Source organism: Sciurus carolinensis, chromosome 6 (assembly GCF_902686445.1).
Source record: "Sciurus carolinensis chromosome 6, mSciCar1.2, whole genome shotgun sequence".
Classification (NCBI taxonomy): Eukaryota; Metazoa; Chordata; class Mammalia; order Rodentia; family Sciuridae; genus Sciurus; species Sciurus carolinensis.
In genome coordinates, this window is record NC_062218.1 from 104028460 (window position 1) to 104045411 (window position 16952).

At 39.8% G+C, this 16952-nt stretch overlaps 1 protein-coding gene across 4 annotated transcripts in view; it reads left to right on the forward strand.

Annotated features, from left to right (window-relative positions):
- Sh3rf2 (SH3 domain containing ring finger 2) overlaps window positions 1-16952 on the forward strand; it is a 139696-nt gene that overhangs the window by 49628 nt on the left and 73116 nt on the right. For all 4 annotated transcript variants that reach the window (XM_047556387.1, XM_047556384.1, XM_047556388.1 and 1 more), the window contains 2 exons: window positions 3112-3207; window positions 9805-10128. In XM_047556387.1, the coding sequence (XP_047412343.1) occupies window positions 3112-3207; window positions 9805-10128 (420 nt within the window). The remainder of the gene's footprint in view (window positions 1-3111; window positions 3208-9804; window positions 10129-16952) is intronic.

Below are 16952 nucleotides of genomic sequence, written 5' to 3' on the forward strand. Positions count from 1 at the left end.
CAAATTGCATGGAAGTGAAATCTCTAGAGAAATCTACTAATAAAAAATTTTAAGCCTTTTCTACTGCCATTACAAAAATAAGTATTCACACATTGATTCATTCTGAAATCACTTTTGAGCAATTATTCTTTGCAGCACTGGGGATGAAGAATGGAAAAGTTGCATTTTCTGCCCTCATAACAAAGTAATGGGAGAACTAACTATGTGGACAGAAAATTACAGTTTGATCATGTGCTATACAAAACTACAGCCTACCTCTTTATTATGTCTCTGTAAGGGTATTGTTGCTGGTGACCAAGTTATGGTCACCTAATTCCACTTATCTACAACCTTCTATTTTCTTGTAAACATAGTATTCAAAACACTCTGAACACACACAGTAACATAATCATGTTTATACATAAATAACCTCTTACAAGATATGTTTTCCAAGCACATTAACTACCCCAAGATATTCTGACCTCCTTTTTTCACTATGTGCTTCTCCACCCTTTACAAGTAATGACAGTTCTACTAAATCTAGACCACTTCAACCCTGTGTATTCAGTGTTTGTTATTCCATTGATACACAAATTCTGTCATAGAAGCCAACAATGGAATTATTTTCATTCTTTTCTATTTATAAGTAGATCAATAAAAGTACAAGAAATAGTGCTGCTACAATAGCTCAAGAAGTCTTTCGCTTGGTAAAGTATCCATATTCCACTACTACCAGACGTGACAGTCGCTTCACAGTCCCTCCAACTAGATGACCTCGCTGTCCTCCATATTTACAAATAGTGATCGTTGTCGTTTTCTTGATACCTCAGAAAGAGACTCCTAAAGAAGGTCATTCTACAGTCCAAACTGCTAAATATACACTAAGACTGCAGTTGGGGAGAGGGCAGTTCAATTCCATGAACATTTATTGAGTATTTACTTTGTGCCAGACATGATTAGATACTGAGCTCCGGGGACACAGCTAGAGGAAGACATAAGCTGAAGCATTATCTGCTTCCCTGACCCTCTCCAGAAATTTGCAAACAGGGACACTTACTCCACACTCTCATTCATGCCTTGAGCCCATTCATGGTGCCAAGTCAGCCACTGGGGAAAAAGTGATCAATCAATGTCCCTACCTTCATGGAGCTGTGTCTAATAGAAGAAACAGACTTGTGGAAAATTATGACCCAGGAACCCAAAGAGAGGATTTGGTCCATTTTGGAGGACTGTGGAATGCTGAGGCTCCACTAGGAAGTATTATGGTCATCCTAAACTCAGCATGTCCAAATTAAACTCAAGATCCTTCCTCACAATGATGCTCTGTCCTTCATGCTTTCTATCTCAGTAAATTGTATTTTTAGTCACACATTCATGTATTCATTCCTGCATGCATGTATTCTAGAAATATCTTTTGGATACCTATTGAATGGGAGATACCATGTTCAGTGCTGTGAACAACAGAGTAAAATGGACACAGACCTTGTACTCGTGAAGTTTAGTCTGTTAGGGTGGTCAGCCATTAAAGAAATAATAATTTGAAAATATGTAATTGAAAATTGTAAGAAGGGCAAAGAAAGAAAAAAAAAAGGTCTAACTTAGTAATGAATTTTAGATTTGGATTGCTCTAAATTGCTTAGGAGCATGAAGCAGGTCAGACAGCCCCGACAGTATATTCTTTTTTTCTTTTTAGTACTAGTGATTGAACCCAGAGGCACTTAACCACTAAGCCACACCCCCGGCCCTTTTTATTTATTTATTTATTTTATTTTGAGGCAAGGTCTTGCTAAGTTGCTCAGGGTCTCCCCTAGTTACTGAGACTGGCCTTGAGTTTGTGATCCTCTTTCCTCAGCCTCTGGAGTCACTGGAATTACAGGTGTGCAACACTGTACCAGCCCAGACAGTGTATTCTTTAGTAGATGAATATACAGGCTTAGATTTATGAACATATATGCACATGAAAAGGTGCTCCTGGTATGGCATTAAGTTCAAAAATATCATTGTGTCCTTCTTGAAGTACAAGAATAGGCAAAATGAACTCACAGTACTAGACATCAGAATAGTGTATACCTTTGACTCAGGAGTAGGAAAGGGCACAAAGGAGCCTTTTGGGTACTGGTTCTAGATCTCAAATTGAATGGGGTGGGGAGTTCATGGCCACAGTAAAATATAAAAATTCTTCCAGATTTTCATCTAAAATTCATGTCCTTTATTAAACACATGTATCTATGTTTTTTGAAAAAATTTTAAATCAGAATATTTATATAAAAAACAAAAAAGAATGTTTATAGATACATATGTTTTATCTTTTTTGCATAGTTTTTAATTTTTATTTTTACAGACTGCATTTTGATCCATTGTACAAATTGGAGTACAACTTTTCATTTCTATGATTGTACACAATGTAGATTCATACCATTCATGTAGTCATACATGTACAATAGGGTAATAATGTCTGTCTCGGTCTACTATCTTTCCTTCCCTCACCCGCTCCTGCCCCTTTTCCCTCTACACAATTCAAAGTTCCTCCATTCTCTTGCCATATATTTTATCTTGATACAAAAAGAATCTGGAAAAAATATGTCAACCAAACTGTTAACAGAGGTTATATCTTTATTGTGGTAGAAATTTTTTTTTTCATTTGGCTTATCTGTATTTTCAAATGTTTCTACAAATTTACAAATAATCTTTTATAATAAGAAAAATTTGAATTAAAAACTGCTTTATGTTTGATAAATTAAAGTGAATAGGTTTTGAAAGTCTTCATCAAGGGAATGAAATCCATTCTTCCTTTGCCAAGCATGTCTTCCTATGAACTTTCATCTTGATCTCCAGATTAATTTAAATGACGAGTCTGGATTCTGCTGGTGATTGAAATTACAAGCATTTAAAGTTTTCCTATTAGATTCCATTGATCCTCCAAATTATTTCTACCCCCTCTTGTAGTCTTGGTGACCTCAGTACTACCCTTAATGGGGAAGTTGCATTTTAGCAGGAAGACTTCCTAGATGAATCATGCAAGAGCTACATGCCTGTCCCTCACACCATCTGAGACTCCAAACTGATCAGCAAAAGCAGCTCTACTGCCTGAAACCTGAGAGCAAATGCTGACTGCAAGACTTTCTCTTTCAGGACGATGTCATCACTGTGATCAGCCGAGTGGATGAGAACTGGGCAGAAGGCAAGTTAGGAGACAAAGTAGGCATCTTTCCCATCTTGTTTGTAGAGGTACGTGAGTATCAAGTCTACATGTGATTTGAGTTTACTCAGAAACATATTTGTGCCCCCGGTGATGGTTGAGACCAATTCTTATTTGACAGGAGGTTTATTTCAGAAGTAACTAAAGTTTCTTTTAAAAATATCCAGTTCTGGCAGTAGTGTGGAGAAATGCACCTTTTCTGTTCTGCTGCCAAGAGTGTAAATTGGTGAAATCTCTCATGTCCAAACTCTAATAAACTCAAACCAAGAATCTTAAAATATGCACCCCCATTGAATTATCAGTTCCACATCTAAGAGCTTATTGTAATGAAATATTTATATAAGTATGCAAAGACATATGTACAAAAGATGCAGAAATTTTCATCACAGCATTGTGTATAATAGTGAAAAAACAATCTATATATCCACTGATAAGGTTTTAATGTTTAAAATTATAGTGCTGGAAATGCATATGTCTATTAAAAACAATGTTGGGGGATACTATTTAATATCAAGGAATATTTGATATTATGGAAAATTTTATGATTTATTGTTGAGTTAAAAAACACATTTTAATGAGTGCAGAGTTTCAGATTCATGAAATGAAAAAGTTCTGGAAATTTGCTTCATAACACTGTGAATATGCTTATTACTACTAAACTGTACACTTTAAGATGGTTAAGATAGTAAATTTTATATGTGTTTTCTACCACAATAAAAAAGTTGAACTATGTGAAACTAGCTTTATAAATATATATAAATGGATAAGGCACTAGAAGGACATGTACCAAATTATTAATAGTAGCAATAAGTAGATGATGAGATTCCACATGATTTTCATTTTCTTCTGTCAGTTTGTATTTTCTAAAATCTTGTGAAATGAGTGTAAGTTTATTACCTCTGTGGAATTTTTTTAAAGCTATTAAAAAAAAAAAAACAGGAAACATGCTAGGCCATCTATCTCTTTCTCCAGAATAATAATAAAACTTGTAGTCCCTGACCCCACTAGACATGAGCCTCACCCTGGCTTGAAACAAGTCACTACAAATTTTTAAAAAAGAGGTTTCATTGTTTAGCTGCATTTATTGGGCACTTACTATGCATAAGCATTAAAAATGAGTATTGGAGAGCTATGAAAGAAGATAAAGGTGCGGTCTCCCCTTCTTGTAGGGTGGGGTGAAAACAGAACAGAGGCATAATTTGGGAGAAGAGATCAATCCCCCACTTGTAAAAGTCAAAGCCAGTTGTGAGTGGATGGGGTTCCCAGAGCTCTGGCTGGCCCGTAAGGTTCTCTGTACCTCTACTCAATCAGTACTGCCTTCAGTACTGATTAGACACCAAAGGGACAGGTGGGAAAGGGCCCAGAAAGACTGGTTTTTTTACTGTCTGCCAAAAGATAATCTCATTTCTAATGCTTTTTTCTCTTGCTGGGGCACCCTGAAGACACCCACCCAATACTTTCCACCAGTTCAAATTTCACTCCTTTTATAAGGCTCAGTCAGAAATCCACAATCACCATGAAATTTCAGCAATGAGTTAAACACAGTGGTTTCTTTCCTCTTGGAACACCTGACAGGTGTGTCGGTTATACTTCATAAGCTAGCCTAACAGAACAGGAATTCTGTAAAAATAATAATAAAAAATCAATAAAAATCAGCTTGCTGAGCATGTGCAAAATCTTGGATCCAACTCCCAGAGAGAAAAAGAAAGAAAGAAAGAGAGAGAGAGAGAGAAAGGAAGGAAGGAAGGAAGGAAGGAAAGAAATTGCTCAACAAGTCAATGAATGAAAAAGCTGGTCAGAAAAAAAAAAAAATTTAGAGAACAAACCATCCAGTGTGACCCTGTCCTAAAAACACGTATTCAATCATTCAACTGATTTTTCAGTAGGAGCCTACTATGTGGGGTCCTATGCTAAGTTCTAAAGACACAAGACAGATATGGGCCCCCACTCTCAGATACTATAGAGTTGGACATTCAGGTAATTACAAGTGTGATGAATGATGTGAAGAGTGAAGTAGGGGAAACTCTGATGGGTTAGGATATGCAACTTACCTTGGTAGGGAGTCAACAAGCCAAGATCTGACAGATGATTAGAATTCGGTGAGTTAAGAGGGAAGAGCGTCGCGGGGAACAGAGGTAGCATGTGCAAGAGTCCTGCAACAGAGGAAGTGTTGTGTGTCCAAGGGACCAAGAGAATTCCAGAGCTGGAACTTAAAGAGTGAGAAAATAACAAAAATTGAAGCCTTAGAAGTAAATGGGAAGCAGATCAAAGAGGGCCTTGTAAACCATCCTACATAGTCAGAAGGGACTAGGTCATGCTGCTGTAATAAAAAGCACTGAAGTCTCCAGCTTAACAAAGAAAATGTTATTTCTCACCCATGATGTTTATCAAAAGATGGTGAGAAGTCCTGCTCACATAGTCACTCGGGAACCCAGATGAAAAAGTCTAGGCCATCTTGTAACTGCACCATCTGGAACATGTGGGCTTCCTCATTTCCACAGGAAGAAAAGAGTGAGTTGTGCACCAGCAATTGAATGCCTCAGCTCAGAACTGACCATTTCTACCCCCACACTTAGCCCATTGCCCTGAAATAGTCACTTAGGTCCACCTGACTGCAAGTCAGCTGAGAAGTATAAGGGAACACACAGAATACTTGGTGAATATCCACTGTTGCCATATCATATGAAGTTTGGATTTGACCCAAGGGTTAATAGTAGCCTTGAAAGGTTTTAAGTGAGGCAGTGATTTCATCAGAACTTATGTTTCTTAAAGACTGCTGCTCTGGCTGCAGTGAGAAGAATATTTTGAAAAGGAGGGAGAAATAAAACAAATAAACAAACAGATCAGTTAGGAGGCTGTTTCGTGGCTCAGTTAGCAGAGGACCGTGGCTTAGACTAGTAGAGAAGAAACAAGTGAACAGATTCAAGGACCTCTTAGCAGATAGAACCCTCAATATATGGGGATTGCAGAAGTGGAAGACAGGAGAGAAGAGGTGTCAAGAGCTGCCTCACTTTCTGATTCATGTGCCTGGGTCAGTGGTGGAGTCATTTGCTGGGTCAAGTAACCTTTGCTGAATAGGAACGATAATGATGTTTGGGAGACAGCGTTTAACTCTCCGTGGACAGAGATCAGCTGCAATTAGTACGCAGTGGGACACATACGAAACGTGGAAATTTTTGCATGATCTCCTGCATTCATAGCTCTGGGGTAGGAAGGCACCATTCATTTTATTACTCATTTCTGAAACCCCCCTTTCCGAAAACTTTTACATTTAGTGATTATTCATTTGGATACTCTCCCTACCACTTTACCTCCAAAATTAGTGATTACAAGAACCCTCCAAATTATCATCAAAGTAGCCATTGCTTCATTTGTTCTCCTAATTGCTAGGAGGGAAAAAGATAATCAAGTGGTTGCTCTAATCTGGGAACCTGCTTTTCAAAAATTACTTGAAATCTAAATTGAGCTTTTTAAAGCAGTACTTCAATTTTGACTCCAGTAATTTCATTAAGACTAGCACTTGCTGAGAACTCTTTAAATAAGCTCTGAATTAACAGTGCTTTGCAAAGCAATTGGAAGGAAGAAAGGCTTTCTTACGAGGGTGATGTATTTTTTTTTTTTTTTTTGGTATAAAAAGAATTTTTTCCTGTTAGTGTATCATTTGATTTATTGACTTGCACCTGCATAAAAGGTGGTAAAGAAAACACTGAGCTTATGCCCATTCTTGTCAGGACTTCTCCAACAGGGCCTGCCTGGGTTATGTGAACCTTGCTCAGCTCAATGAACCTCAAGGATATTGTTTCAAATGAGTGGGTGCAAATCTAAGAGACCTGCAGCCCTTCCCCAGCTGAGCTATTAATCACACTGGCAAAGGACGGGGCAGATGCAGAGTCTCATGGGGCTCTTTGTCAATATTGTGATAGAAAAGCCAATGGTAGTACTCACCTGGGGGCAGAGCAATTAGGTCAAAGCAGAAAAAAAATGACTAATTATAGCTGTGAATGTCTGTAAAGAATATTACTCATTTAATTCAAAGAGTGTGTATTGACCTCTTACTGGGTGAAACATGGAGGGACAGGTGGTCTGGGGATAAGTCATTATCCCTAGTCCAGGCTGCCATCAGAGCCTGCCTGAATAATTTCAGTAACTTTGAATTTGTCTCCTTACTTCTGTTCTGGAACTTCTGAATAATAAACATAATGAGCTTTTTGTTTATTTTATTTACAGAGTAAAGTTTGCTCTCTCTTTCCAGTGTCCAGTTCTATAAGTTTCAATAAATGCACTTACTTGCAAAACCATATCACAATCAAGAAACAGAATAGTTCCAACACTTTCCCCCAAGAACCCCCCTGCTGCCCCTTTATAGTCAATTCCTTGCCTGACTTTCAACACCTGGCAATCTTTAATCCATTTTCTGTTCCTATATTTCTCTTTTTCCATAATGTCATATAAAATGGATCATAAAGAATGTAACTTTTTGAGTCCGCCTTCTATCACTGCATAAAGCGTTTGAGATTCATCCATGTTGTTTCATGTATCAGTAGTTCATGCTTTTATTGCTGAACAGTATTCTACTGTATAGATGTATCCCTGTTGGTTTATGTCAATAGCTAAAAGGCCTTGGGGTTGGTTCCCATGGTGGACCACTATGACTAAAGCTGCTTGACTCTGCATGCTTAAGGAAAGAGGATGGTAAGTTAGAGGCCAGCCTTGGCCATGCAGCAAGACCCCATCTCAAAAAAAAAAAAAAAAAAAAAAAAAAAAAAAAAAAAAACTGCTATGAACATTTGCATAGAGAGAGCATAAGTTTTTATTTCTCCTGAGTAATTACTCAAGAGTGACATTGCTGGGTCACATGCTAAGGATGTGTTTAACTATGAGAAAATGCCAAACTGTAACATGAGCTTTTAAAGCATAAATCAGATCATACCACTCCTCTACCTAAATCTTGCCGAAGGCTTCCTATTATACTTAACACAAAATTGGAACTTCGGAGGCCCATCGTGACCTGGTCCCTGCCACCCTCTGTGGCCTCCTCTGGGTCTCCTCGGCTGCTTCATTCCATTCTCTGTCTCTTATCCTTTTCTCAAACAGGCCAAGCCCCCTCCCTCTTTAGAACTTTCCCACTAGCTTACAATTCTTGCACCTAGAATGTTCTTACCCGCTTTTCACGTGGCCACCTCCTTCTCATCATCTGTTGTCTCAGCTTTAAAGTCACCTTTCCAGAGGGTATCTCTTGACCTCCCATCTACCACAGCCGCTTCCCTCAACCATGTTCTGTTGCACTGGAGCACTTATTACACTGCTATTATAGTAGTTTACATGCTGGCTCTGTCATGTGTGTAACTCTTTCAAGACCTCAGCTTTCTTATCTGTAAAGTGGACATAATAAGGCCAATCCCCCTATTTGATGAGTTTTTCACTGTAGACAAGCTTCTCGAGGTGAGCACTACTTCTTTAAATTTTTTCTCTCCAAGTTATTTAATCCTCTACAAAGTGTCTTTAAACGTTCATCAATGGAAAAATTTTTTCTTACCCCTATAGTTGAGTTTCTAAATTAGAATGATACATGTGATTTTAGAAAACAACTGTTGACAATTATTAGAAAGGAAATTTAGGTAATCATCCTAAAATTTCAGTTAATAAATATGAACCTTGTCTTATGAACCTATTTCAAATTTCCAAAGAAAATAAACCCACAAGGGTTCTCAGTGAGTTGAGTACTCAAAAGATATTTGTGGGAATTGACCAATAGGGCAGAGAAGGCAGAGGGTAATTCAGTGGTGTGCTAGAGCTGGCTGGTACTAGACTAAAAACAAACAAATCAACAAAGCCAGTTATTACATTTCCAGAAATTTTGTTAGCCAGCAGGTTGGTAAACTCTGCAGATAGTGGCTCTTTCTGTGTGTGTGAGGTGATTCACCAGCACACTGCTGACTGAGAGGTGTAGAACAAGGGAGAAAGTGAAGGGATGAAAGTGTTTAGAGGAAGTAGTAAAAGACAATCAGCATAAGGAATCAGGATCCCAAATTCATTTACCTTCTGGTTCAAACATTTGTCACATGCCTGAACTTGAGCAACTTCATTCCTCCACAAATACTCACTAAGCAGTCACTCTGGGATGCAGGACAGAATAAAATATATGAGGTCCTTGTCCTCCGAAGGGTGACAGGTCAGTGGGAGAAAGGCAAGTAAACTGTTACAATATGGAATGAAAAACGTACTGATGGGAAGCACAGCAGCTGCTGAGCTTGGTAAGGGTGAGCTGCCTACCCAGCTGGGATTTGGAGAGGACGAAGACAGGCAGGAGAATCCAGAGGTGCAGAAGGCAGAATGCAGCTGGGAGACAAGGGTGAAGGAAGAATACTCTGGATGGGGAAGAGCATCGTAGGTCATTTTTAACCCTTTAGACAACAGTAAAAGAGTAATACCTACTCTGCAGGAAAGCTGTGAGAATAACTTGAGAGCAAAGTTACTGGGATGTGTTGATAAAAGATGGGAGCTGTAAGGAGCGGCGTCTGAACCAAAGACTGAGGTGGATCCGACCAGGCATCAGACTAGCCTAGATGGGAACTACCAATTAGATCAGAAAGATTAATTTCTCATCCAACCTTCTGTCTTTTCAGCCAAACTTCACCGCAAGACAGCTGCTAGAGAAGAACAAAGGGCATCAGTCATCCCGCACAAAAAACCTGTCCCTGGTGTCCTCATCGTCCAGAGGCAAAGCAGCCAACACACCCACCCTCCATAGGGGCCCAGGATCCAGGAGGAAGGCACCAGGACAGTTCTCCATCACAACAGCCCTGAACACTCTCAACCGGATGGTCCATTCTCCTTCAGGGCGCCAGATGGTGGAGATCAGCACTCCAGTACTTATCAGCTCCAGCAACCCCTCTGTGATCACCCAGCACATGGAGAAGGCAGACTTCCCTCCCAGTCCTGCAGGACAGGTAGGAATAAATCCCTGGGAAAGGGGAAACTTGGAGGTAGACAAGCGATCCACACCATGTCACACGTAATATTTGATGCTTAGTACTTGCCAAGCATCCATAATCCGTGAATATTAACTGACATAATATGTATTGCATATTGGAGCTGTATATGTGGTCTCATTTCATCCTTGAACAGCCTGTGATTTAAGTAGTATTATTATTATCCCAATTTTAAAGATGAGGAAACTGAGGCACATAGGGCCTAAACAGCTTTTCTAGCCATGCTAAATGCAATCCCTTGACTCCTGTCCCTTAGAGAATTCTCCAAGGAGATGATGGCTCCCATTTTCCAGAGATGGTTTTGTCTTATGTCAGACTCCCTGTCCCATCCTCTAGCAATGTATTAGATATCACACAGGAAGAATGCAAAATATCTATAAGTTATTGAGTGTTCTCAGGACTAGCCACGTAAGTTTGTGGGACCCAATTCCAAATGAAAAGTCAAGTCCCTTGCTTAAAATTTGTTAAAAATTTCAAGATGGCAACAGCAGGTCATTAAACCAAGTGATAGCCCTGGATATACACATGGGTCACATACACATGAAGCCAGCCTGGGTGATTTCATATGGTGCACCTAATGAAATAATGCATGTAAGGTACTTAGCACTGTGATTCCTGACACATATCAAGCTCCTAGTAAGCACAAGCTCCTAATACTATTTTTATTGTTAACCCTGCTCACTAAGTAGCCCACTGAAGAGAGATAAGCTAAGGTGCATTGTGGCAATCCAGAAGCTGAAGTACTTCTAACAGAATGTGGCTATTTAGGTTGAAGGGCACTTTAAAGGATGAAGGAACAGAGGTATGAAGCAAAGTAATTAAGAAGAACTGCATGATGGGTGTTTAGCTGAAAATACTCTTTGGAACCACGCAGGTGGCAACTTGAAAGGACAAACCACAACTTGCACTGATAAATTTTTTTAAGAAGCTGTAAATCTTGTTTTTAAACATGAATTTCTACCTTGGGATTAAGTGACTTAATTGGACTCTAATCCCTTTTTAACAAGACAAGGAGGAAGAAGAGAGTCAAGGGCTCCTCAAAGACCTGTGTGCTGGTCTGAAAGGAAAACAATCACTTCCTACTCCACTCTATATCTTACACCACTGTCTGGATTGCTAAGAAGCTGGCCGCTTGTGGGATTCTACCCACCACCTGTGCTACACACGTGTGCACGCACACACCCACATGTTCTCCTCTACGTACACCCTCTTTGCATCAAAAGTCGTAAAACTTCCTACACAAGCATTCCAAACACTGTTTTACTAGTACGTACATGCTTTGTGCTCAAAGTTCTTCTTCCACACCTCTCTCTCTTTCTCTCTCTCCTTCTTTCTCTCTCTCTCTCTCTCACATAGGACCTGATGACTCACGATTAAGCCAAAGAGTCACAGAATATTTTGAAACCATTCTTTATATAGAGACATAGATATATAAAGTACAGCCCACACTCGATAGAAATAAACTAGCTCACTCAACTGTGAGTTGGCTGAAAAAGATGAAGGCAAGAGTCATTTTCCCTGTGCCTTTTAAAAATTCTTTTTATAATTTTTAATTTTTTTATATCTTAGTGCTTTATAGTTATGCATAATAGTGGGGCTCATTTTGTTATATTCATAGATGCATAGAACATATTTTCTCCATTTCAATTCCATATTTCCCTCCCCTCCTTTCTCCCCCGATCCCCTTCTCCTCTATTGGTCTTTTTTCCATTTATTTTTTAATTGGTACATTACAGTTATATATAATGAATTGGAAGGCATATTCATACATGCACATAGCATAATTTGGTCAGCTTCATCCCCCAATTTTTCTTTCCCTCCCCTCCTCTCTACTCCTTGGTCCCCCACTTCTACTTTTCTGATCTCCCTTCTATTTTTACAAGATCACCTTTATTTTTTGTGAATTCCTTTTTTCTATCTAGCTTCTGCATATGTGAGAAAACATTCCACCCTTGACTTACTGAGTCTGGCTTTTTGCACTTAGCAGAATATTCTCCAGTTCCATCCTTTTACCTACAAATGGCATAATTTCAACCTTCTTTATGGCTGAGTAGAACTCCATACAGCATTTTCTTTATCCATTCATCTATTGTTGGGCACCTGGGCTGGTTAAATAACTTGGCTATTATGAATTGTGCTGCTATAAACATTGATATACATGTATCTCTATAGCATGCTGATTTTAGTTTTTTGAATAAACAATAAGGAGTAGGATAGCTGTCATAGGGTGGTTCCATTTCTACAACTTTGAGGAATCTCCAACCTTCTTTCCAAAGTGATTGTGCTAATTTACAATCTCACCAACAATTTATTATTGTACATTTTTCCCCACATCCTCATCAGCAATTATCATTATTTGTATTCTTGATAATGGCCATTCTCACTGAGGAGAGATATTCCTGGCCACTTACCTTATCTACAGAGAAACTGAACCAGATTGGGAGAATCCAAGTAGGATTTAAAACAAGCATTATTCCTTTCTAGTGTTCACAAAGTAGTGAGAATTAGAAAGTATGGCTTTCACATATCCCATTCTCAAGGAACCTCTGTGCAGTATTGATGGCCTTTTCTCAGTTCAAATGGTTGTGGATTATAAATATTTATATATGTTCATCCAGGTGTTGTCAAAATGCCACAAACAAGCTAAAGATAAGTGAAACGTTAAACAAATGACAAGTTCCCCTGCTTCCTTTTTCTCTAACATCCTCAAGAGCTGTGGTTGGGTCTAACTTATAACTTTCCCCTTCCTTCTCCCATGCCAGCATCCCACACGGTTCCTGGACCCAAATAGGTGTGCAATAAATCAAGTAATCCAGACTTCTGACTTAAACATTAGGGAAGACTGGAGAAAGAATTTCCTGTAGAAAGATCACTGATCAGTGTAACTATTTCAATCAATAAATATCCATTAAGATGGGTATGGTGTGCACACCTATAATCCCAGCTACTCAGGAGGCTGAGGCAGAAGGATCACAAGTCTGGGACCAGGTTTAGCAACTTGGCAAGATCCTGTCTCAAAATAAAAAAAACATAAAAAGGTCTAGGGATATAGCTCAGTGGTAGAGCACCCTGAGTTTAATCCCCAGTACCACACAAACAAAATCCATTAAGTGTTTACACTGTGCTAGTAGCCATAGTGACTACTAGGGATTCTACTACCAAAACAAGAAGACATTAATAATAATCTCAAACTTTATTGAAGTCACTCTGAGATGGATGGAGGGATGGACAAATGGATGGATGGATGGATGGATGGATGATAAATAGCTGATTGATATCCTCCGATAGCAAAGTCTTCTTTTGCTGCCAGTATCCTAAGTCCTTCTCTCTATCCTAAAAATGTGGTAAGAATATATTAAACTACTTCTCAGCAAGGAATTTAAGACCCCAAAGAAAAATGATTTAGGCGAATTCCTGTCATTAGTAACAAGTCTGGATTGACCTTAAAACCATCTACATCTAGAACATAAGCTCTTGGCACTACACTGTGCTGTCAACAAAGAACGACATCAGGAAACATCATTATGCCACTGCAGTTGATCCTAGAAGTCTGCAGCCTCCTCTTCTTGGTTGTCTTCATTTGACCCTTTTTAACTTCATGACTCTCCAGCATTCTCTTCCCAGCATGCTTTTCAGTAAAAGATTTGCCCTGTCTTTGTCACCTGAAGAAGTTCTTCATTCACCATCACTTTGTTCCTTGATGAACTACCCAACTCTGTCCAAGCTTTCATCGTGTGTGGTGGCAATGGCATTAAAGAGAAGCTGTTGCTAGCAGGGATATAAAAAATAAAAGGCTGTCAGGCACAGTGGCACACTCCTGTAATTCCAGAAGCTCTGGAGGCTGAAACAGGAGGATCTCAAGTTCAAAGCCAGCCTCAGCAACAGTGAGATGCTAAGCAACTCAGTCAGATCCTGTCTCTAAATAAAATACAAAATAGGGCTGGGAATGTGGCTCAGTGGTTGAGTGCCCTGAGTTCAATCCACAGTACCAAAAATAAATAAATAAATAAATGACTAACTATAGTGGAGTCATGGAGTTCTTACAGTGGGAGGAGGAGCCTGGCAGCAGCCACAAAGACTCAAGAGGTGCAGACTCAGACACTAGTAACCCAAGGATGAAGACCTTTGACACCTCTCTAACACTTGATCATCTCCCTCTCTAAGGAAAAGAGACAAGAGGGGCATCAGACCTATGTTTTTATTATGTCATTTGGTGATAACTGATATCTTACAAGTGATATTAGTGTTCTGTTTACAGAAAAGTATGAAAATTTTTAAATACTTGTTTAAATTTTAAAGATTTTTTTTCCTTATCTGGAGAACAGTAAGTTAATAAAGGTATAAGTTGGGATGCAATGCAGGTTAGAACACACCGATTCCAAGATAGGTGTGTTGGCGCATGCCTATAATTCCAGTAGCTAGGGAGGCTGAGGCAGGAGAATCACAAGTTCAAAGCCAGCCTCGGCAACTTAGCTGGACTCTGAGCCACTTAGAGACATCCTGTCTCACAATAAAAAAGTAAAAATGGTTGGGGATGTGGCTCAGTGGCTAAGTGCTCCTGGGTTTAATCCCCAGTACAAGGAAGGAAGGAAGAAAGGAAGGAAGGAAGGAAGGAAGGAAGGAAGGAAGGAAGGAAGGAAGGAAGGGACTAGATAAGACTGATCCCAAATAAATACATGTACAACTGGAATATATGCAGTGCTGTGGAAGCAGAGAGGAGCACAGTTTGTTAAGTTAGGTCTCATGATCCCTGAGAGAGGGATTTGAATATTAGCCCCTTCTTTGAGCATGGAGCAAAATGTCCAGGAAAATTCTTTTAGGAAGTCATAAAGCTTACATACACCCCTCTGACTAGACCCAGGGAGGTTAAAGAGTAAGAAGTCATTTTTTTTTAAATCATACAAGTTAAATGACCTAATGTTCCTCCTGTGGTAGAAACAAGTCTAGGATCTTCCTCAAACCTTAAACATGCCGGGTGTGGTGGTGCACCCCTGTAGTTCCAGCTATTCAGGAGGTTAAGGTGGGAGAACCACTTGAGTTTAGGAGTTTCAGACCAACCTGGGTTATACAGTAAGACCCTGTCTGAAAAAAAGTCTTTAACACCAAAGAATTGTGATTACTATATTTCTTGCTCATAAAAAGAAGCCAGAGCAAGAAATTTTATTTTCCCATTGTCTTTATATCTTCCTACCTGTGGGAAACCACCTGACATGTCTGTGTAGAACATTAGGAAATAACATCAAAGATGAACTGCAGCTATGGACTAAAAGCAACTACACTGGAGAACAATTCAAGGTGAGACCTGAAGAGGCTGCATAGGTTTCATGGAAAACTGAGGTGGAGGAGTTGAGCAGGTGGATTGGCACCAATGTAGTTGACCTTTGGGAGAGTCCTGGAGATTCACTGTAGGTCCACACTGAGGAGTGCCTTAGAAGGAGAAAGAAAGTAAAGTGCACAAGATATGAGTTAGAAAAGAAGTCCTTCCCTTTAGGGGAAGTCACAAGTACAAGACTCCCCCAACCCTGCCCCAGTTATTCTAAAATTGACTCAGTTCAAGACAGCCTCCTAAGCCTGTCTCCCATGATCACAGAATAATGAGGCATTCCTGTTTTCAGTAACTGTGACCTTCCAAAGGGATCCTGCTCCTCAGCATACCCTCCTCCTCCCTTCCCCCTTCCTACTCTACCACCAGCCACCCAGCTCCCGCCTTCTGCCTCCCTCCTCCTATACCACAGATCCAGAGTAGTGGAACAGCTACACAACCAGAAGGCTGTCTTTTCCTCACCTCCCACATCCAGCTCATCAGCAAGCTCACTTTGCCATCTAAATAACTATTGCTTCTGTCCATTTCATGCCACTGCCTTAGTTTTGTCCTCATCTCTTGCTAGACAATCACTACAGCTTCCTCACTGGTGTTCCAGAACCATGTTCAACCACGGCACCTCCCCCCACCCAAACCCTCCTACCCTTGTCCATTTTTCCAGTCATGGGCTCCTTAATAACTTCTTGAAAACCCAAATCCTTTCAGCCACTTCTCTTTTCCAAACCACCAATAGTTCCCAATAACCCACACAAGCAGTAATACCTGCTGTTTATTGAGTGGTACCTAAAAGATGGTTTGCAAACATTATGACTATCCTCACAGCTCCTCCTAGTAGGCATCGGTAGGTCTATTTTACCAAGTGGGAAAACTTTGAGACAGGAAGGCTAAGTAACTTGCCCATAGGCTCAAAGCTAGAAACAGAGTCAGATTTTGAGGGCAGACCTATGTTCTCTCCCTCCCTTAAATGAGTTCTTGATATGGCGCTCTAGACCCTTCATAGCATGGCCACAGTCCACCTTCCAGCATCCTCAGCTCCACACACATACACATACATGCACACACATACACACACATGCACACATGCACATGAACACATTCACACACAAAAATGTTGCTTTCACTGAACATTTTAGGCAGAGTTTATACTAGGCCACGTAGTTGCTTTTCACCCTGTGCCCAACACAATGCCTGCATTACTCTGGCAATGATCAAATGTTTGTTGAACAAATAAATGCAATTTCTCCCTGGAATTTATTTTTCACACATCCACCGGTTGCAATCGAATTCACACACTAAACTCTGAATGCATACCATTTCTTCAAGGAAGCTCCACTGGCTACCCCTCCCCAGAAGAATTAATGTCTCTCCCCTGTGTTCATGTTTATGCTTGTGTTCTAATCAATATATGGTAGAACATATAGCATCCCCTTCTTTGTACTGTAAGTACCACGTATCTTAG